This window comes from Pieris brassicae, chromosome 3, assembly GCF_905147105.1.
Source record: "Pieris brassicae chromosome 3, ilPieBrab1.1, whole genome shotgun sequence".
Lineage (NCBI taxonomy): Eukaryota > Metazoa > Arthropoda > Insecta > Lepidoptera > Pieridae > Pieris > Pieris brassicae.
The window spans coordinates 14,018,118-14,039,189 of record NC_059667.1 but is presented as its reverse complement, the minus strand read 5'-3'; the positions used below and the strand labels follow the sequence as shown (position 1 = coordinate 14,039,189).

Here is a 21,072-nt window from a genome sequence, read left to right as displayed (position 1 = left end):
GAAGCACCTTTAAAATCTAAATATTTTTAAAAATCATTACACTTTTATAATATTATGCAATAATTGTCACAACATTGCAGAGTACTTAGGACATAATATTAGCCATAGTTTTAAGTGAACTAAATTGCTTTTATTTAATTGATAAAATTTAATACAACTGTTTTAATAAGACCAAGGTCATACATAACAGACGGAGGGCCCATCCGTTCCAACCGGATTGACACCGTTGCATAAGGTAATGTATGAATCCCACCTTAACAGACCCTTCATTCTATATGTTTTGTTTGAGAATAATACTTCGGACAAATCATAACAATACATTAATATTTAGATCTTTTTAAACCAATATCGCGTTCGATGTTTGAATTTTTGAGCAATATCCAATATAAAACAAATATTATGTGTTGGATGTCGAAAACTATTAAAATAATTGTTCTACTAAAATAATAATATTACTAATGATTATGCTAAGTTTCAGTAGTCACAGCAACACGGTTTGTTGTAATTTTACTTTAGTTTTTTAGCTAAAACACCTTTATAAAACGAACATAAAACCTTTTACATAGACTTTAAACACATTTGTTGTCCTGAAGTATTCGATTCGACGTTTTTTTAAACATTTAAAATAAATATGACGCACGATGCATTTATAATAGAACTGCAATATAAGAACACGCAATGTTTGTAATCGGGGTGTCAAGAGGTACGGCGGCGTGTGACTCAGAATTAGGCGCCCATTACCATACCCTGATCACAATCTACCCAGTCTGACCATGCCTAATTAAGGTGTACAAATTTAGGGTGAGAATAGAAAATATAAACTGCATGTAACTTCCTATTGGCATTATGAAAACCAAAAAAGGATTTCTTCAAATAATTTTATTTATCAACAAATAAGTTGTAAAGAGACTGCAATGGCAGCATTCCCAGCGATGACAAGATATGCCGCGACTTCCTTATCCGTAACGATGTAATCGGTTAAGAGCGATGTCTAATTTGAATATCCAACGACCTGATAATTCCCTTACCTTTCCCTTACACCGGCCATGGGAATATTAAATCATTCACTACTTTTATGACGTTTCCGCCTTCGTTTCGTTTCATATAAAGTGTTTTTAACATTAAATCTCATCGTTCCATTAATATCTTATAGCATTTACGTTGGAATTCTCTAGAAATTCCCGGGTTCCCGCGAGGTTGAGATCGTGACTTCGCCTCGCGTTCGGCGCAATTTGCTTACCCATACAGACCGCTCTAATCATGTGTAAAATATTACTGTACCTCGTCACAGCAACACGGAATCGGGACGGCACGTCAAAAGTCACAGAGAAACTACTCGAGATTAATTGAATGCGATAGCTAGTGCACGATTACCGTCGTCACTGGCTACATTTCGAACGTGATCTTTGAATTGAGCTTTAAAGCAAATAATTTCTGTGCCGTGCAAATGCAATCCATATAAATATATTTGAGAGGTCAATGCAAGACAAAGAGAACAAGGGGTCATCGAAATTTAAAATTGTAGATACAAGAATTTATTCTCTGGGCACAGCTTTAGATAATCAGGCCTGCTACCAACACAAATTCTACGAATACAAATAAAATAAATGAAGAATAACAAATAATCATAAGCTGAGAGCGATGTCTGCCTTAAACAGCGTGGGTTTCAATCATGTGATAACATCTAAAACTGTTCTCCGCGCACACCTAATGTACCTACCTCAATTGATGAAAATACACCTAAGATGATAAAATAAAAAACACCTCCATGCCTAATGCTAGAATTAAACGAACAATCAACAATAATCAACTCGACTTTTCCTTGTTAGTGCTGAAATATTAACGTTAAAGCAGAATAATGCATAAAATAAGACCTCGTCTTGGAAATAAACAGTGGTCAATTACGGTGGTAGCGCCCGGCTTTGTGGCGAGTTCAGAAACAATCGAAGCGGTGCGGTGCGATCGACGAGATACCAGCCCATAATAACTCTAATGGTGAGATAAGCCACTGCACCTACATGCTTCACCAAATGTACATATGTACTAAGTACATAGTACTCTGTATAAACAGCAAGTTGTAGGATGTATCACACTTCGATGTCGATTGTTAAGTAGAATAAAAAGTTTTACAACCGCTCCCTGTTCATTGTATCTACTAAAGTGATCAATATAAATCTTGTAAAACGCGTGGAATGTTAAATATGTTAGATTTAAATACCTTTATAAAACTTAAATATATAATTTTCTATTTAAATTCCAAAAGATCCTCGACATTCTGGGTTGTTAGTTTCAACGCACAGTACCAGTTTACGCCGACAACCATGTAAACGATTTATTCCCGAGCCTCGTTTTGCATTATCCGATAGGAAGCAAGGGTTGTATCGTTACATTATCAGTTTCAATACAATATTATCTTATTCAGATAATTATAGTCTTCTTGTTTATGATCCATGTTAACTTGAACATACATCCAGAAGTCGTGGATGTAAATGTAAAAAAAAAACAAAACACATGTTAGCAAAAGGCGTGGGAAATAGTTTATAGCTGCTGTGTTCTTAATAGACGGTTGAACAGGTTGGGTAAATGATAAAGGATAATTTAATGTATTTGCTAACTGGTCTAGGGGCCCTGTGTAAACAGGTATATGGCTGTCAACCCTACAGAAGCGTAGTTGTCACATGTATATGAAAACGAGGTACTAGGATCGAGGATGGTAGGACCGGCTTTTCCCGACTCATTATAATGCGTCAGTTGATAATATACATAACATAAAACGTGCATGATAATTATAATTAAACATGGACTCACAAGAATTAAACTACGGTTTAGTTTTAACTCTTTGGCAGTTGGAAAAATGAGGGCATCCATATTTATAATTGGCATATAAGAAGGCTGATTGAAAGCGTTTATTATTAACACAACGAGCCCGTATGAGGGTCGGCGATTGTTTATAAAAGCCGATTGAATATACGTAAGCAGCAATGATGCATAAAATCGATGTGACCAAAGTGCCAGTTTGGTAATGCGTCGAATGCACTCACTCATACAAACCTCCTGCATTCCCTCACAACTTTTACCGGTCTTGGTTCGTACCTACTCATGTGCAGCGTTTAATTGCAGTTAACATGATAATATGTATTAAGGCACCGATTCATAAACGAGAAAAATGCGCTCCAAAGATCTCAACAGCCAAGGAACTCGTCTGTTATTTTAATAGAATCATTATTATCCATCTGTCGAGTGTAACTGGGAATGCAATGCGATCTATTTTCACAGAACAAGAGTCTATAATCGTTTATGTTCATAGACGATAGCCCAACCGGTTTAAGCGAGACGAGGCGAAGGAAATCAATGCCACGTATAATGATCGAGTTAAGAGTGAATAGTTTGAATTTAACTTAAATCTGCACACCGATTAAATGATCAAGGTACTGGATTGTGTATTGCACACTTTTTGCGGATGTCACCAAAAGCCGGCATTCGTCGACTCAAAGGTGTCGAACCGGTTTAGTAACCACCTCCCGTCTTCATAAGACCGTCTACAAATTCAATACTCGTCAAATACCGCAAAACGCAATACCGTGTCAAGTGCAACATTATTTTTATTAACGATAAATATTTTAGTACATACATTAAGCAATACTTCTAAACTTAACCGCAACAATAAGAATTTTATAAAACTTATCGCATTTGTAACGTTTATATCTACAAGTAGTTAAGGAGCATAACGAAGGAAGATCCAGACGAATCATATAGCTTAATTAACGATTCTAAGGTCAAAATAATTTGGACAAGAGACACACTTACGAGAGCAGCTTAATAATACCTAAATACTCATCAAACTGGTAAATCCAATAATGCAATTTACTCATATTACAGTTCAATAAAACGTTGATAAAGTCGATGCGATAACAATCAGGAAGAGATGTAAATTGAACTGGAATGGTACCGTAATCTCGTTAAAGCTATTAGATACAAGATAAGATCTACAGGGCTTTAACTGCGACGCACATCAATCAGTAGCGACCAGCAAGCTTCGATCAACAGTGGCAGCCTTTCTTTAATGATCGAACCATGGAGCAAAAACTCTTGGAAATAACACCTAGGTACTTTTATTAGTTAATAAATACATAATTTATTAAGTCTTAACTGAAACTAAATAAGGTTATTGGAATTTAAGACAGCTTTTCTTAATCATATCCATAAAACGTATAATATAGTGTGATAATAAGTTGTTTATTGTCTTCGAGGTTGTTTGTAAGGTATATTTATTAAAGCTGATTAGTGAACGAGTGGGGCTACGATTCACGGTGACAATGACAAAGCAGTGATGAATAAAACAATTTAATGATTTTTATTATGCGTTAGAGTTTATCTGTTAGTTTAGACAGTCTCCTATTTATCTAAAGCAATATCTCAACAGCGAACCCGGAGGCTTCTTAATGCCTTACAACGTATAACGCACCCGAGGTGGTTATGGCCGGTAGTGCAGCCACATATTATTAAAAATATAAACGATTAATATAATTACGCTGTCAATAGAAATTAAAGTAAAAATGTCTTTGATATTCAATTGTTTTAAATGTTCTAACATTAAAGATGCTTAGTCTAAGAGACTAAACGTCAAAACTATGACCATTGAATAAATCAATCTGATTGGAATGACGTGAATGAAACGTAATATTAAACAGATGAATTTACATAACAATTATATTTAGATATACGAATTTGTTCATTGATCTTAAACACGCGTAGCGGTCAATTTTAATATCGTCACGCTCAGTCGATCACGATTTTACGGACGCGTTGTGATCCAGTCAATACTGTATTAGCTCAATTTAGAATCCTAATCTGTGCACCTTTGTGTAACTAGTTTATATTTATGGAATATTAACTAATACTCATTCAACCTCTTCGCTTTTTCTCGAAGACGTGTTAAACATTATTTTTATTGATTTAAAGAGTTGTATCCTTGGTCTTACGGTCGGCATCTGATTTCTATGTCAACATCGTGAGAAATGCGTTGCCGGCCTTTTAAGAATTGGAACGCTCTTTTCTTGAAGGACCCTAAGTCGAATTGGTTCGGCAATGCTTCAGTGGGCAGCTGCTTCCACATAGTGGTGGTGCGCGTCAAAACTGCGTTAAACACGCTCAGTTGTGGAAAGACGGACGTCGAGGTGATACGGATGGTATTTTATATTCTGCCTTGACGTCCGATAATAAACTCAGCTTCAGGTAGTAGGCCGAACAACTCCTCTGAACTATCTCTATGGTAAATAAATATTAAGGATAATATTAATAGGATACGGTAGCATTTTAATAAAATAAATATTGGTACATGCTCGTCAATTTAGTCATATCGATGAATATAAAAATGTATATACTCAGTGAAATGTCTGAATATATTAGTTTACACAACAGCTAGCCTGTTTAAAGTTTACATTAGTCGCAGCAAAGTAATAAAATTTAATTTTGCGTATCTGTGTTAGAACACGCGAGCGATAGGTGCCTATCGGTAAAGTAACAGTAACTAGGTCTCGAATGAATAATGCTTAGAGCTAAGATGAATATCATTAGCTTTAAAAGTTATAGTACTTAATATTGATATGTTTACTAAAACATACGAGTTGAGTATCAGACACCACCTTCGGGGATTTTTAAATCTTCTATAGAACAAGATGGTATTTGTAAATGTCGATAGTAAAGCCGTGTTCCCCCGAATTGGGCATAGCGCAGATATCGTCTCATCCCTTGATCATTTAAGCGGACGTAACTTAACAGTGCTTTAAGCGCTCCAACATGAAAAATTATTCCAAAATCTAACTCGGAAATATGAAAACTTTCCCCGTGTTAGTTAACAGATTAATACAAAATCACATATCAGGTAAATAAGGAAAGCTGTATTATGTGACGAAAGTAGGTGTTAAATTGAACATTTACCAGCCCATTGAATCTTTAAACGTTAAATAAACAAGATATTAATCGATACTATTATAAAAATCTAGTTTGATCCAATCATAAAACTCGTACCATTTTAAATTATTATTTTAACAGATTTTTAATAATTATTTTTATAATTGGGTTCGAAAATAGTTACAATTCTAAGATGTAAAATTGTTGTCGAATTGAAGTGGCTTTAATGTCGAGTTAAACTCGTTTAGTATATGAAATATGCACCTGGCAATCATGTTGGTCGTGATAGGAGCTGACCAGTTGACTGACGTATTCCCAAACCTCACCAGGAGCTGTCCAGGGTGCAGGCGTTGCTTCGTGTCTCATCATGCATCACTATTCACTACAGCCACTGAATAACTATAAACCATCACACTCAAACTAGTAGATCTATTTATATTGTTTTATCCTCAATCACGCGCAACTAGGTCGCGATCTACATACACGGCCTCACGATATAAGTTTGTAAACAATAATACTTTATACCATTTAACAATAAAAAAATTCAGTATATGTTCGGCTAAAATCTAGGTAAACAATATGAATAATGAAATTTTATCCAGCAATAAAATGATCTGAATAGTTAAGTCTCACAGTGAAATGAGTAATTTGCAGTGTTGCGCGCAATCACTGAACGAATCCATCGGCTCTGCCCGAATGGCAATGATAACGCGCGACCTTGAGTCGGACTAAGTAATTGATAAGAAAATTTTGGCAAAGCTTAAATCTTTTCCTTATCAAAACGTTTACTTTGTATTTATAAGTGCCACCGCACTCATTAAACCAACCGTTGACTTCACTCAAATTTTAAAATAATATTGTTTACCTACGATATAGCTTTTAATAGACACTAAAAAGAACAACAAGGCACCAATAAACACACACAAAAATTTCAGTTACTAATATCCATGTCCGTAACTTTAACTAACGTTCGTAATATCGTGCGCATGAAACACCGCGTACGCAAACGTGAGACGCGCGCGCGCTTAACTAGCTCGCTCGCCGCTAATGGCACGACGCGTATTCGCGACCCCCACTCTGCCACTGTTCGCGCTATCAAACCAGTTTACGTGAAAAATTTTAATTCCTTAGCGCGGTGACGACCGGTCGCGCTTTCCTCGCACCGGCCTCCCCCGCGAGGAAAAGCACAGCGCCCCCGGGGCCGCCGGAAGTGCAAGCCCGGCACGCGAACCGAGCGCACCCACCGCCTTAATTAAAACCTGCACGCCGCACACCTAAGCTACCCTTAATACAATTGCATTTCACCATAACACAACTGTATCAGTTTTATTAAGATTTATTATGTTATGGTACGACTATTATCATACCAATGTTGTCAAAATATCTTTGAAATTCAATAATTTTTTATTAATTTATGTAGAAGATGACATACATTTATTTAACATATTCATGGTCTCGAGCCTTTAACTTGGGTAAACTGTTAACATTCTATTATTATTAGTCTTTTCAAAAATAAATATAATAAAAAGGATTTATTTTCTTCAAAATTTAATTTCAATATAAAAGCAATAGAAACACGACAAATCCATCAACAAAAGAATACTATTACCAAGCGAAATGTGAATGACCCTGCTATTAAATGTGTAGTAGGCGTTGCTAATTTAAATATTGATTTTTTCACGACTATTAAAAATCTGTCTACATGTTTTTATTTCTACGTGTCTAGAACCATTTAACTAGGTGTAGGTAAAATAAAAATAGCAATCTAGGACACGTGTTGGCTACTTTTGAAAAGTAACAGTTTACTGTAATGCGGTATTAATAACACTGTAATTAGTTTCGCTATTGCATTTAACATTGATTGAGCAGAAATTAAATTACTATTACATACATACAATGTTATGAACTCTCTGTATTAACTACATTTAATCTTAGTAAAATAAAATTAGACATGTAAGGACTATAGATTGATAACGCAAGATAAATATCAGTAAATTGCGCATTATATGCTCAGTCCTCCAACATATACCTAGCATTCTATCGGTTTCAATAGGTTTAGGAAATCGATGTATACGAAAATAAGGCCAGGAATGCAAACATGGTACAACTTTCTCCTTGCGACATAAATCAACCACTTCAAATGTCATGAAACAATTGCTTTGTTTAACTAAGCACTTGATTCTTGATTCATAGTTGTAATATAATTATTTTTAATATGTTTCTTATACAGAATTATTTAATTTTTATTCATTTTAAAAATTACACGAGGCCTTTGTTGAAAATTAACATAAAACAAGTCTGTGGTCAAATTAACACAACATATTCTGTCTCTATATATTCCATTACAATTTAAAATTGGAGACATAATGTGGCTTCATGCTAAACAAAAAACGTAACCATTGACGCAATTTTAAAATGTTAAGTACGTCAACGGTACATCTGTTATTTCAAATATCATTAACAATGTAACTTCTTTGCAAGCCCTTGGACAATAAAATATTCCTTTCAATCTTTTTATTGTCCAAGTTAATATGCTGAGTGTGGTAAATAAAATATGTATGAATATAACTGTATTAGATTAAAGCATAAAGAAAAGTGGGGTACCTTTTGAGATCTGAGCCATAGGTAACCCTTCATATACATTAATAGTCCCCCAAGTTACAAAATAAAGGGTAAGAAACACAAAGTAAAAAATACACTTATTTGTTATAAGTTGATATGTAGCATGATTCACTAAAAGAAAATAAAAATAATAACACAGTGTTACTTTAAATTGTGTCATGCAAACTGCTCATTGTTTTTTAGATAGGTTTAATAATACATTTATATATTTTAGTTCAATTGTGTATTTATATTTTATTACTAAGATATAATACAATAGTTGCTAACTTAGTTTTCTTGACTGATGACTTCCTATTGTTTTTATTGTATATGAGTGTTAGAAAAACTTAGGAGTTTTATGACTTAGAAATAAAAAGGAATAAAAAGCATTGAAATATTTTCAGCCTTGTATACTTAGATAAATGTAGTATATATTATAAGTATGCACTAAAACTATATGTGTTTGGCCCGTAGGACATTAAAATTTAGGCCCCATCTGCTGTAGCTATTTCAAGGTTTCATAGTGTAGTTACAAAATGGCATATTTTTAAAATTTACAAAATTACAAAAAAATATTAATTAAGTCTGGAACATGTAATGAATATATTCTGCTCTCATAATATAATTAGATTAAGAACCTCTATCATACAACTATTTCCTGATCTAGGCTAACTGCTTTTTTTTACTTTCTTTTACAGGAATTATAAACAAAATTATTTATAAGCACTCGTGACTGATAAATTTGGCAATTCTATATAATATTATGTTGTTAGTAAGAAATTTTACTAAAAGCCTATACAGATTGCATTATATTTTTCAATCAGACATACAAACCTATTCAACGAGTATTATCACAGTCTAGACACTGACCACTAGTATGTATGCGCAAATTGAACAAGAGATTTATGTAGAAAATATATATTTTTTTATTTGCTCATGACATATAATATTATTGTATGTAATTTCAATAAACATGCAAATCAACACAGTAATGATGTCACAACAAGAATTGGAAATAAACAAAGTACTAACCTTGGCCCGCTGACGTCCCTGCCTCTTCCCATCTTGGCTAGACTCATCACACTTATTCTTCTTTACAGTAGATGTACTTTTACATGACTTGTTCTTGACTTTTATGTCCTTTTCACTACCCTCACAGTCACTCTTTACACTTGTCTTAACTTTTACTGAGTTTTTTGATGGTAAGGATTTTTTAACAGCCTTCAATGGCAAATCATCTTCACTTGATGTTGCAGACGAGCATTTGCTACATGATTCTGAGCTGGAACTACTGTCCGACAGCTTCTTTTTAGATTTATCTTTCTGTCTTTGCTTTGATATAGTTTCATTACTTTTCTTTCTCACTGTAGGCTTTGCTGATTTTTTAGGTGTTACTTTTCTTGGTATTGCAGCAATTTTAAGTTTAAGCCCAGTATCACAAGATGTAACTGAGAAATGAGGTTTCCTAGTGTTCACTTGCTTTGAACTAGAACACTCCCAGTCACTTCCTGATGTGTCACTAGAACTATTCTGCAATTGATAATAATATTAAATTTTATAAAAAGATAAAAAAATTACCACTAAAATTGATGTTATAACAAAAAAATATTATTCAATATATTTTACCTCGGAATCACTGTTAGAATCTGAATCACCACTTGAATCATGTGTTTTTGGCACTTCTGTGCCCATTTCTGTAAAACATACAACTATGAAACAATGTCCACACCATACACAATTGTAAAATTAGGAATTAACATTTTAAGAGCAAAGGTTTTTAACACATTTTATATAAATTATAGCCTCAGCCAGTAATATTGCTGTGTATATATACAATCATGTACAATGTATACCAATTATGTACAGTTGTGATAAAGGTTTATGCATGTGTCTTCCTTGTTAAGTAATCAAAATTTCATTGTATAAGTCATGTTGAAGTCTAAATTAAGATCGAACGCACAGGATATCGTATTATGGGACACTTACTTCAAGGTTGGTCAAGATACTCCAAAGAAAAGTGCGACGTAACTCTTCATTTCAATCAAATAAAGATGTAAATAAACATAGCAGAACGGCTGTAAGCTGAAATAAATAGGAAAACATCTAATTTACGTTTAAAGAAGCTTTCAATTTTCCATCAATTTGGCCAAATGACAGATCTGTCGACACCCGTAGGACCAGTTTTTCTTGAGGAAGCAGAGTATAATTTTGGTCTTATAACACTTGTAGTTGATTTTTCGCATACAAATAGAAAGCTTAACAATAATCATCAGTTATTATACGGAAAACAATTAGCTTTTAACGGTTTTTGGCGACATTGGCGCCAAACAATGCCTACGTTTCAGTCGTAGATCAAAATAACAACTTTCTTATCTTAATTTTACAGTCTTTTATTAAAGTGTTTAGTATTCGTATTTCTACTAACCGGCACACAAACTTAAAAAAAAACTTGCTTTTATGGAATAACTGTGATCTAAATAGACAAGTTCTTATGTGCACAATGCTTGGCCTCCATGTTTACAAATCTTTTACATAAAAATTTTGTGTTGATCACAGATTATATTCTTGATTGTAAGTATTACCACAGGTGTAAATATAGATTTCTATTATTTTAGTAAGGAGACCTTTTTGGTCTGCATCGATACACAGACAATATTTCAATAGATAGGCGAAAAAGTTTTTCCGCAAATGTCCGTATTAACATCAGTTTTTCTCAATTCTCATTACTTCGAAATTAGTACATTTTTAAGAAATTAAATACATTTAAATATTCTTTCGCTTTATTTCCTATGACTCCTGCATGGGGAAAGGGCGTCCACTAGAGCCTCCATCGCGGTTGGAGCTTCGTATTTCACTCGAAGTCATTCTGCAATTATACGTAGCTAGAATTGTAATTTGTTTGGATGAAATTTTAATATCCAATGGCAGATATTTGATATTAATTTTAATCTTTATATTTTTTCTAGTAGACGGCTAAGGCTGTTTTGCTCTATTATAAAAATTACCATAATAAATATTCAATCAAAAAAAGTCAAACGGTATGATTTATATTGTGTTTTGATTTACGGCCAGATTAGATTAGAATTATATGTTACAACACGAAAATGTCGTCTTTAGCTTCTTTTGTTATGAAAACGTCATAACAACAAAATCGAGCGCTATTTGAGAGCTGGCAACACTATTGCCAAGTTTGTGATAACTGACAACTTGACCTTGACAATATATTTTTGTGACATTGATTAATTATGATTATGATTTAAAAAAAATCGGTCTAATTTTGTAGATTGTAAATTAACTTAAAATTCTTCTACGTTTGTAAAAGTTATAATTGTCATTATTTTAAAGTAGTCTCTAAAGTAATTTTAAGAAATATTTATCATAAGTTTAAAAATACTCTAAATAGGTACGATTCACTAATTCCTAAAGCTGTGAATTCTACCTTTGACATTTATTATAATATTTTATGTATTTTCTAAAACGTGCAAAAGTATAATATTGTGAAATTGATAATTCATATAATTTATTCACATTTCCTGCATGTTTATTAAAAAAATCAAATGGAAGACCTCCAAGTTTGGCAAGATTTATCTAATATACCTGCTGATCCACCAGTAATGCGAGAGCTGTGTCAAAAATGCGAGTATGAATTCTTATTTTATTTGTTTGTTTTTATTAATGCAATATATTTTCTCTTAAATTATTATTACATTAATAATTAATGATTGGGAAAAACAAACATCTTTATCTTTATCATCTCTATCTTTAGTTTTCTGTAATAGCACTTGTATAATTTATACAACAAAATATTCATTTCAGAAGGCCATCTGCTGTTTGTTGGTGTGCTGCATTGCCCCCAGAAAGGTTACATCCTCATAGCACTATAATCCTTTTGCAACATCCAGCTGAAGAGAAAAGATGTCTTAGAACTGCTCCAATGTTACAACTTGGACTAGCCGAAAACAAGTGCCTTATATATAAAGGGAAGAAGTTTCCTCAACCACGTCATGAAAGATTAGAGAAGATTTTAGGACATGAAAATACTGTGCTTTTATACCCAAGTAAAGCTGCTGTAGACATAAAAGAACTTGACAACAACTATACATCATATAACTTAGTATTAATTGATGGCACATGGCCACAGGCAAAAGCAATTTATGCATCAAGTACTATATTACAAAGAATACAACAAGTTAAGCTTGTTACTTCTAGTACAAGTAACTACATAATAAGGACACAACCAACAGAAGGCTGTTTAAGTACACTAGAAACTGCTGCAGAAGCACTCTCTCAACTTGAAAGGAATCCAATTTATAGACAGCAACTAATTGAACCCTTGCATATGCTGTGTAAATTCCAATTAGAAAATGGTGCTGTTACACATCAATCAAAAGAATTTTTAATTAAAACTAAAACATATCCTAAGTTGATAGGTAAAAGGTTATCTAAATTACTACGACAAACTGAAGATTATGATGAAAGTCAAAATAAAACTTGAATCTAAAACTATAGTTTTATTTAACTCTAAGTGTCTCTAGTTCTTAGGATTGTTATAGGTAGACAAGTGTAAATCTAAATTTACAGTTGTCTATCCCTGTATAATTGTGTTGACATTTATAAGTAAACATTCAAATTATTATTATCAAGTATTAATTAGATAATTTATAGACTGCAACTTTTACTTTTAAAAAATTATATTTGTTTTTAAATTTGTTTGTAATGACAATATGTTTTGTGTGTATTCTATAGTGTATTTGACAGAATACAAAATTAAGGTATAGTGAGAGTTATCTGTATAAAACCTTACATCAAAAAGCGTTACGGTAAAATAACTTGTAAATGATATTCATTTATAAAAGAATGCACAATTAAAAATATTGAATGTTATATTTCAGATTTTAAACGACAATAACGGAGATTAATCGGATAGGATACGTGTATTTGTGTAATTTAAGAATGATAATTATCACCTTTATTAACTTGTTTACGTCATAAGGCGTTGCCGTTGACAATGACAACTTGCTACAGTCTTGATGTTATTAATTTAAGATTTTAAAACCAAAAAAAATATGTTAAGTGGTTTTTTTTTTTGAGAATGGAATCTCGCTGTTGGCCTTAAGGGCCTTTACAGCTCAGCTCGGGCTGTTTTGGCGAGCGTAGCTCGGCCAGAATGGCGTTTTATCCCGCGGCTAGCGCAAGGGCGTCTCCTGTGAGACTCGACCCTCGGCTTGGGCCGTCGCGGGGCGGTCAATCGCCTGAAGGGCAGGACGGAAGCTCACTGTAGTGAGCGAAGTGCGAAGTAAATGTCCTCGCCTTCCCCGGTGAAGGCGGTTTTTTACCCTAATCTGTGATTGGCTATTTTTATTATTGGCCGCGCGGGCGGCATTTAATTTATTGTTTGCTACAGTAATTGGATCGTCCGGATCCGTTAGTATGTGTCGGGGCCTCCTACGAGCCTTTTTTGTCGGGAAGGGGTAATAGTTGATGCTATTACGCACCAGCGGATTGGGATGGTGTTTAGCCTTGTCAAAGTGGCGTGTGGACGCCAACTTCATCCATTGGGCTATGTTTAGTGGAACTCTTATGGTCCCTTATAAATAATATAGGAAGTGCCCGAACTTGGTATAGCTTTTATAATTATGTCAAATAGCCCATTGTCATCTATCTGAGTGTCTAACTGCATTGTCAAATGTGGAATGATATATGACAGCTGAAAATTTTAAATTCCACAATTTTAGGATGTCAATGTCACATAATTCTTTTCAATTTGTCATTTGTGTTGAAACATGGCTGAGGTTCGTAAAATATAAAATTTCTGAAATAAATCTGTTCCAACTACCATAATCGACTATATTTATGGGAATTAATTAATAATGTCGGCCCAGGTTGTCGGTATAGGATCTTATTCAAGTGATATTTTCATGAGTGACAAGTGGTGTTTACATTTTCCAGGTCGACGAAACTTTGAAGAAGAAGCGTACCTTCAGGAAGTTTACCTTCCGAGGGGTTGACTTAGATCAGCTTCTGGATATGCCCAAGTAAGTACTATTCTGCTTGTATATAAAATTTATTTCCTATAAATTTTTTTAACTCTTGTAACATTTGTATCACTCGGATTAGTCTTATTTACTTCTAGGATTACTATATATATATATCTTCATGACATATTAATTACTATTGGACAAGTTTTTATATCTGATTGTCTTTTGTGTTCTTTTCATTAACCATTGTATAACCTTAAAACATGTATTTTTCAGTGAACAACTCATGGAATTAATGCATGCCCGCGCTCGCCGGCGATTCGCGCGTGGTCTTAAGAGGAAACCAATGGCGTTGGTTAAGAAACTGCGCCGTGCGAAGAAAGAGGCACCACCAAATGAAAAACCCGAAATTGTAAAGACACATTTACGGAACATGATTATTGTCCCAGAAATGGTTGGATCAATTGTGGGGATTTACAATGGAAAGACTTTCAACCAGGTATACTTGTATCTAAATTAAATCCATCCAATCTTAATTTAGTTGTGAATCCAACAAAAAAATACTCTGCCTAGAAATACCATGACAAAACACTGATGTCTAATGTAATATATATTTGACGACAAAAATTTCACAGCCCATTTTCCATGAAATAGCGTGATATATATATTTTGTGATATATATATAAGAAAAAAGGTTAATAATATTCAACTTGAGTAAATCATAATATGATGTTATTAGCTTTTTCATAGTAAATACAATGAGATGATTTTCCTTTTTAGGTATTATATACTCTTATTACTTAACATCTGGTGAGCCTTCCTCCCATTTCCCTATATATAATTTTAAAATAATCAATAAGACTTATGTAGCCCCATGTCTACTCTTTAAACACTTGGGTCAGGCATATATTAATTTCTGGATGTTTATAACAATTTCAGGTTGAAATCAAGCCTGAGATGATTGGCCACTATCTTGGAGAATTTTCAGTCACATACAAGCCTGTCAAACACGGTAGACCTGGTATTGGTGCCACCCACAGCTCCAGATTCATTCCTCTTAAGTAGGATGTCTTTCTACTAGGTTTAAGCTATTAAAAAAATGTTTGCAACAATAAATGCTTGGAAACAATAATTTACTGTTTAATTTCTGCTTATTTTGTGAATTTCATGTACCTGAGTATAATTATAAAGTGGATTTATTTCATTATAAACTTTAACTAAAGATCTTAAATGAAATAGGTACAAGCGAAGGTATTGTATCTTGCTGTTGTGTTTGTGCTTTCCAACCAATTTGTGATATGAAAAAGCTTGAAAGGTGGGTAACCTTGGTAACCTTTCAAGCTTTTTCATATTTCAATATTTTTTAAGTGCATTAAGTTTTATCACTAACACTGCCGCCTGCAGCTAGCTCGGACGTAGTTTGCGATGGATCCGCTTCCACAATGGCCTTTAGCCTTCAATTCTTCGTTATCAATTTTGGTCTGCGGCGGTCCATTGGGCTTGTTCTGCAATTCGAAATTTCTAGAACAAAAACGTTGTAACCAAACTGTGTGTGAACCGAATGCACTGTTTTCTTTTGCGACACCGCCGCCTTACACATTAATAATCCTTCGAGCCATTTTTGCAGTACTGGTGCAACGCCGGAACTCGTACGTGGGTAACACTGAAAATGTTTAGAACTGGCTAGTTAAAGACATTGCCAATGAAAAGTTCTTTTGAATTACAATTTGAGAACTCTGATATCCTAATGCAGTATATTGCATTCATTTGTCATTTGTTTTTGTGAATTGGCGGCAAATATAAAATTTGTTACACGTGAAAATGCCACTAACGCGAGAAAATATTCGGTAAATGATTTATTATGACTTTACTTACTCAACAACAAAGCTATGATAGGGTGCGATTAGCATTTCTTAATGAAGCCCCATCTCGTGCCACTATTTACAATTGGTTTAACGAGTTTAAGCGTGGACGTAGCAATATCAATGACGATCCGCGTGAGGGACGTCCTTTAACAGAGACTACTGAAGATAACACCAGTGCTGTGCGACGCATGATAGAGGAAGATAAGAGAGTGACATATCATCAGATACGGGCAAGCCTAGGCATTGGTATGAGTCAAGTTCAAAAAACATTACACGAACATTTAGGCATCAGGAAGCTTTGTACCAGATGGATTCCCCATACTTTAACCGACGACCAGAAACACCTTTGCATGGACTGGTGTCGCCAAATGTTAGATAAGTTCAACGGCGGTGACTCAAATGCTGTATTTGACATCGTCACAGGTAATGAAAGCTTGATAAATTGCTACGAACAAAGATCGAGCGATCGAGGATCGGCCAACTAAACTTAAGAAAGGAAGAAGTCAAGGAAAAACGATGATTGCTTCATTCTTTAGTTGGAAAGATCATTTCGCGTGCCATGGAAATTGCTTTATTTTTAACTATTTCTTTTAGAGACCAGTACCGTTTCCATGTGCTGCATATTCTTCTATCTATTTCCTTAGAATACTGGTCTTTAATTGAAATAAGTTGTCCTAAATATATATATACATTTACGTATTCTATAATTTCTTGTCCTTTATTTTATATATTATATTATGTTTTCTTATATACATTATATTTCCCTTTAAGGCATTTGTCTTCGTTGGGTTCATTGATAAACCATTGGTTTCCTGCTTTCATCATCTAATTTTAGTAACATAGTTTGTAGTATGCTTGGTTTCTCAGCGAAAATTACTATGTCGTCAGGAAATCTTAAATGATTTAGGTTCAATCTGTTAATGCTGATTCCATATATATTTGCTGAATATATTTTCTAACACTGCTGTGAAGAGGTTTGGAAAGTGGATCGCCTTGCCTAACGCCCTTTTGAACTCTACATTCTTATCCTTGTTGTTCAAGTTAGTCCAACTTGAACAACAACGTTGCTGTGGTGTTTAAGTATATTATGATTTTTATGTATTGTCTTTCTACTCCTTGATTTTCAGTTAGTGTACTCGTAACGCGATATTTCATGATGTCAATTATATAAATAAAGTGAAAGCAAAGCAAACCAAATAAAGAAAAATTAAAGAGGAGATATTTGAGGTCAAGGTACGACGAAACGCCAATTTCATATGTAAGGACCTAATATTTCGGCTTATAAACTTTGTAACTGTACTGTGTTTTTCGTATGCAGTTTGTATTTAAAAAAAAATTAAAGAAGTTGTGGTATTATACAATTAAAGTTTTCATAGGCTTAGCTGTACAGTACATACAGCATCTTTTTAACTTTTAACGTTTTTACGGATAATTATACTATTACTATTGTTCGTTTTACTAAATAAAGCACTGTCGCTTATTGTATCCCGACTCACGCCTTTTGTCTCTAGGCTACCGACCATCGACACGAACTGTCATTTTCATACAAATTTAGTTTTTTTTTATGAAGGAGGTAAAAATGCACAACTGCAGGCCCGCGAGCGCATGCAGTCGCTATCGCGGGGACTGTGGGGATGGTTAACTCTTATCCCTCTGCTAATCAGAGGGGAGAAACCCGACCCACTAAAATTTCCTCCTGAGCCCTCCATATCGCCTGCTATGCCGGACACATTCATTCTGAATGAATGACGTCTGGCACCGCATTGAGTCCCCCGGGGGTCGCACTAGGCATTCAACCCAGGGAACTCAGGCGAATATGACTGCATACGGGCTCAGCGACGGCGCAGGGGGATACTGTTGGGCAAACGCTCCTCGCGTCTTGCCCCCGCACCCCCGCCTCGCCGCCGCCGAGCACAACCCCTCCGGCCATCGCCACGCACCTCCCGCTGACGCTCGGCAGCCACTTTCTGCAGCAGGACATGCTCACAGAAGAAGGCCACCGCACGCCATGCCTCTTGGCTACCAAGCATTGCTGCAACAACGCTCGGTAGCGAGAGGTCCGTCCCGACGACCGACACTAGGTCATGGCGTTGCCTTGACCAAGTGGCACAATCGGCCAGAGTGTGCTCCGCCGTGTCCTCTGGGGCACCACAATGGTGGCAGATGGGAAGGGTTTCCCGCCTCGCCACCTTGTGCAGATACCGCCCAAAGCACCCATGCCCAGACAGTATCTGCGCCATTCGAAAGGACACGGCTCCACTCGGGCGATTCACCCATTCCCGTAGGCATGGGTGAATCGCCTCCACGGTGCGTACTCCCGCCCTAGGCATAGCCAGATCATGGGCCCATCTATTAAAGGTGGCCTCCCTGGCTTGCCTCCTTGACGGTCCGACCAGTTCAGCCCATCGGCCACCTGCCCTAGTCTCACACTTGAGACGATACAGGTCGCCTAGGGCCAACGCCTCTAACTCCCAGGGGGGAGTCCCCGCCAACAGGCACGCCGCCTCGAACGAGACGGTCCGGTAGCATCGAGCCGCCCGATCCGCCATCACTCGCTGTGGCCTCCTGAGTAGGGTGCGGTTCCTCGCCCTCAGCTTATCATCCCATACAGGGGCCCCATACAATGCCATACTGCGTATGATTCCGTAGTACAGCCTCTGCACACTCTGCTTAGGGCCCCCAATATTCGGCAATAGCCTTGCAAGCGCCCCCGCCGCCCCTACAACCTTCCCCCCGAGAGCTTCAAAGTGGGCCTCGAAGTTCCAGCGGCCATCCAAGACGAGACCAAGGTACTTCATCTTGGACGCCACCGGAACCCCCACTCCTTCCACCATCAAGACCGCCCCAGGAGGTGGACCAGTCCTAGGGCCATGGAACAATAGGGCGTCCGTTTTTTCAAGAGACACCCTAAGGCCCAGGGCCCTTATCCGTCTCACAACAAGGGAGGTGCCGACCGTTGCGAGTCGAGCCACCTCCCCATAACTTGCCCCGTTGGCCACTACGAGGGTGTCGTCTGCATACCAGAAGACGCGCAATCCCGGAAGAAGCGCGCCCCTCAACACCCAATCGTAGGCCATGTCCCACAGAAGCGGCCCAAGGACTGAGCCTTGAGGAACCCCACACCGCACAGGGTGGTAGGAGGTACTCCAACATGGAGGGCACGATCCATCTTTCCGCAAAATAGTCCCCCACTATTTGGCGCAGATACAGTGGGACCTCGAAAAACTCAAGTGCCTCTCTGACCACACCAAAAGGGAGACTATTGAAGGCATTCGCAATATCTAACGATACTGCCATTGTTGAGACGGGTCAAGATAGCCTCCATCTCTATGTCAGAGACTTCCGGAGCCATCTCACCCTCTCCTCCGGCCGCTTCCACTATAGGCGCCGCCATACACGGAGGGAACATGTCGGGAGGCAAAGGAACAGGTCCGCCACCACTCTGTCGAGAAAGGCTGGCTCCAGACTCTCCACTCCTTTCAGCCTTTTACGAGCTGATAAGCTGAGCTTACGGTAGGGGCGCCCCCACGGATCATCATCCAGTCCCCGGAGTACCTCCTGATGGGCCCTTTCCTTTGCCTCACAGATAGTGCCCCGGAGAGCCCTCTTGCGATCATTATAGATAGAGCGAAGGCCCTCCGTGACATCGGGACCATCTCTCCTCCTCCTCTGACTCCTGTAGTAGACCCTTCTGGCCTCGCTACATGCGCCACGGAGATTGCCAATCTCCGACGTCCACCAGTAGACCGCTCTCCTCCCCTTCGGCGGCCTCCATTTGGGCATTGCCGCATTCGACACCCTTCGGAGACTCAGACCCAGTTCGCCAGCTCCTTCTGACAGCTCCAGACTAACCTCCATGGGAGTGTTCCTTACCACCGTGCTGGACGCTTTAAGGGCATACGGGGCCCTCCTGAGCTACAAGGTTGTTGCGCCTGTTATATAAAAAATGCAAACAAGTTTAACTGTGTCGCAGATCGCAGTTAAACGTTACTTTAAAAATAATGGGTTCACAATCATTTAACATCATACAATTGACATCTTCGTATGATTCATAAAAATACGAAGAAAATGAAATGCAATACCTACTTGATATCTCATGAGTTTAATAATTCAAATGCATTCTCCGATGTCTCGGGAGGTTGTGTCTGGCCAAAACCGCATTTAACCAATACGCGGCTATTCCGTCAGTGATATCTTTGTGTGGTTAACATCGCTTTTGGTCTTGTATCCGTCTCCTAAAATGGATGTACGAATTATATAAAATATTCGTACATTTTTTATCGGTTTTCTATCGTCGTTTGTCGTATTAGCTGATTATTGACATTGTGACTTAACTAATGCTTATAGCTATAAGTAAATAAATTCATAATGTAACTATTCATAAAACTCCTGAAAACAAATGCAGAACATACGTTCTGAACTATAAAGTGAAATGAATGAAATAATAATTGCTTTTAAAATATACAGTCACATTTTCCGCAACAATATTATAGCTTTGAGTATACGAGAGATATATGTAGTATATAGTATATAATACTACATATTTGTCTCGTATAATGTTGATTTGTAAACTTCAATAATACGCCTACGCGACTTCATTATTACCACTTATTAGAAGCATGCATACTGTTTCATAATGCGATTGTTAGAATTTATGCTTACAAAAACTTCCTTTTTGTTTCGTCATAAAAAATAATAATAATTTTCTTTGCATC

The 21,072-nt window shown here is 36.6% G+C and overlaps 3 protein-coding genes across 8 annotated transcripts in view; 2 read left to right on the top strand and 1 right to left on the bottom strand.

Annotated features, from left to right (window-relative positions):
* The window catches only part of LOC123707297 (histone-lysine N-methyltransferase ash1), a 40,744-nt gene extending 29,723 nt beyond the window's left edge, over positions 1–11,021 (bottom strand). The window contains exons 1-4 of one of the 5 annotated variants that reach the window (XM_045657214.1): positions 10,940–11,021; positions 10,501–10,596; positions 10,141–10,208; positions 9,547–10,044 (exon numbers count right to left, since the gene is read on the bottom strand). In XM_045657214.1, coding sequence (XP_045513170.1) covers positions 9,547–10,044; positions 10,141–10,206 — 564 coding nt within the window. In that variant the 5' untranslated portion in view covers positions 10,207–10,208; positions 10,501–10,596; positions 10,940–11,021. Of the gene's footprint in view, positions 1–6,177; positions 6,588–6,778; positions 6,947–9,546; positions 10,045–10,140; positions 10,209–10,500; positions 10,597–10,939 lie in introns of those variants that run through there. The other 4 variants (XM_045657216.1, XM_045657215.1, XM_045657218.1 and 1 more) reach the window with 4 other exon arrangements.
* A 772-nt stretch (positions 11,022–11,793) lies between these two features.
* Positions 11,794–13,017, top strand: LOC123707058 (tRNA-uridine aminocarboxypropyltransferase 2). Of its 2 annotated transcripts, none has more exons than XM_045656830.1 (2): positions 11,794–12,150; positions 12,334–13,017. In XM_045656830.1, coding segments are annotated over exons 1-2 (678 nt in total). In that variant the 5' UTR covers positions 11,794–12,148; the 3' UTR covers positions 13,010–13,017. The 2 variants fall into 2 exon arrangements, with proteins under 2 accessions (XP_045512786.1, XP_045512785.1); XM_045656829.1 differs by having other exon boundaries at positions 11,794–12,154; positions 12,331–13,017.
* A 1,200-nt stretch (positions 13,018–14,217) lies between these two features.
* LOC123707671 (40S ribosomal protein S15) lies at positions 14,218–15,624 on the top strand. Its single transcript, XM_045657943.1, has 4 exons — positions 14,218–14,306; positions 14,464–14,549; positions 14,769–14,991; positions 15,432–15,624. Exons 1-4 carry the CDS (start codon positions 14,298–14,300, stop codon positions 15,555–15,557), a joined length of 444 nt encoding a protein of 147 aa, XP_045513899.1. The 5' UTR covers positions 14,218–14,297; the 3' UTR covers positions 15,558–15,624.
* The last annotated feature ends 5,448 nt before the right edge of the window (positions 15,625–21,072 follow it).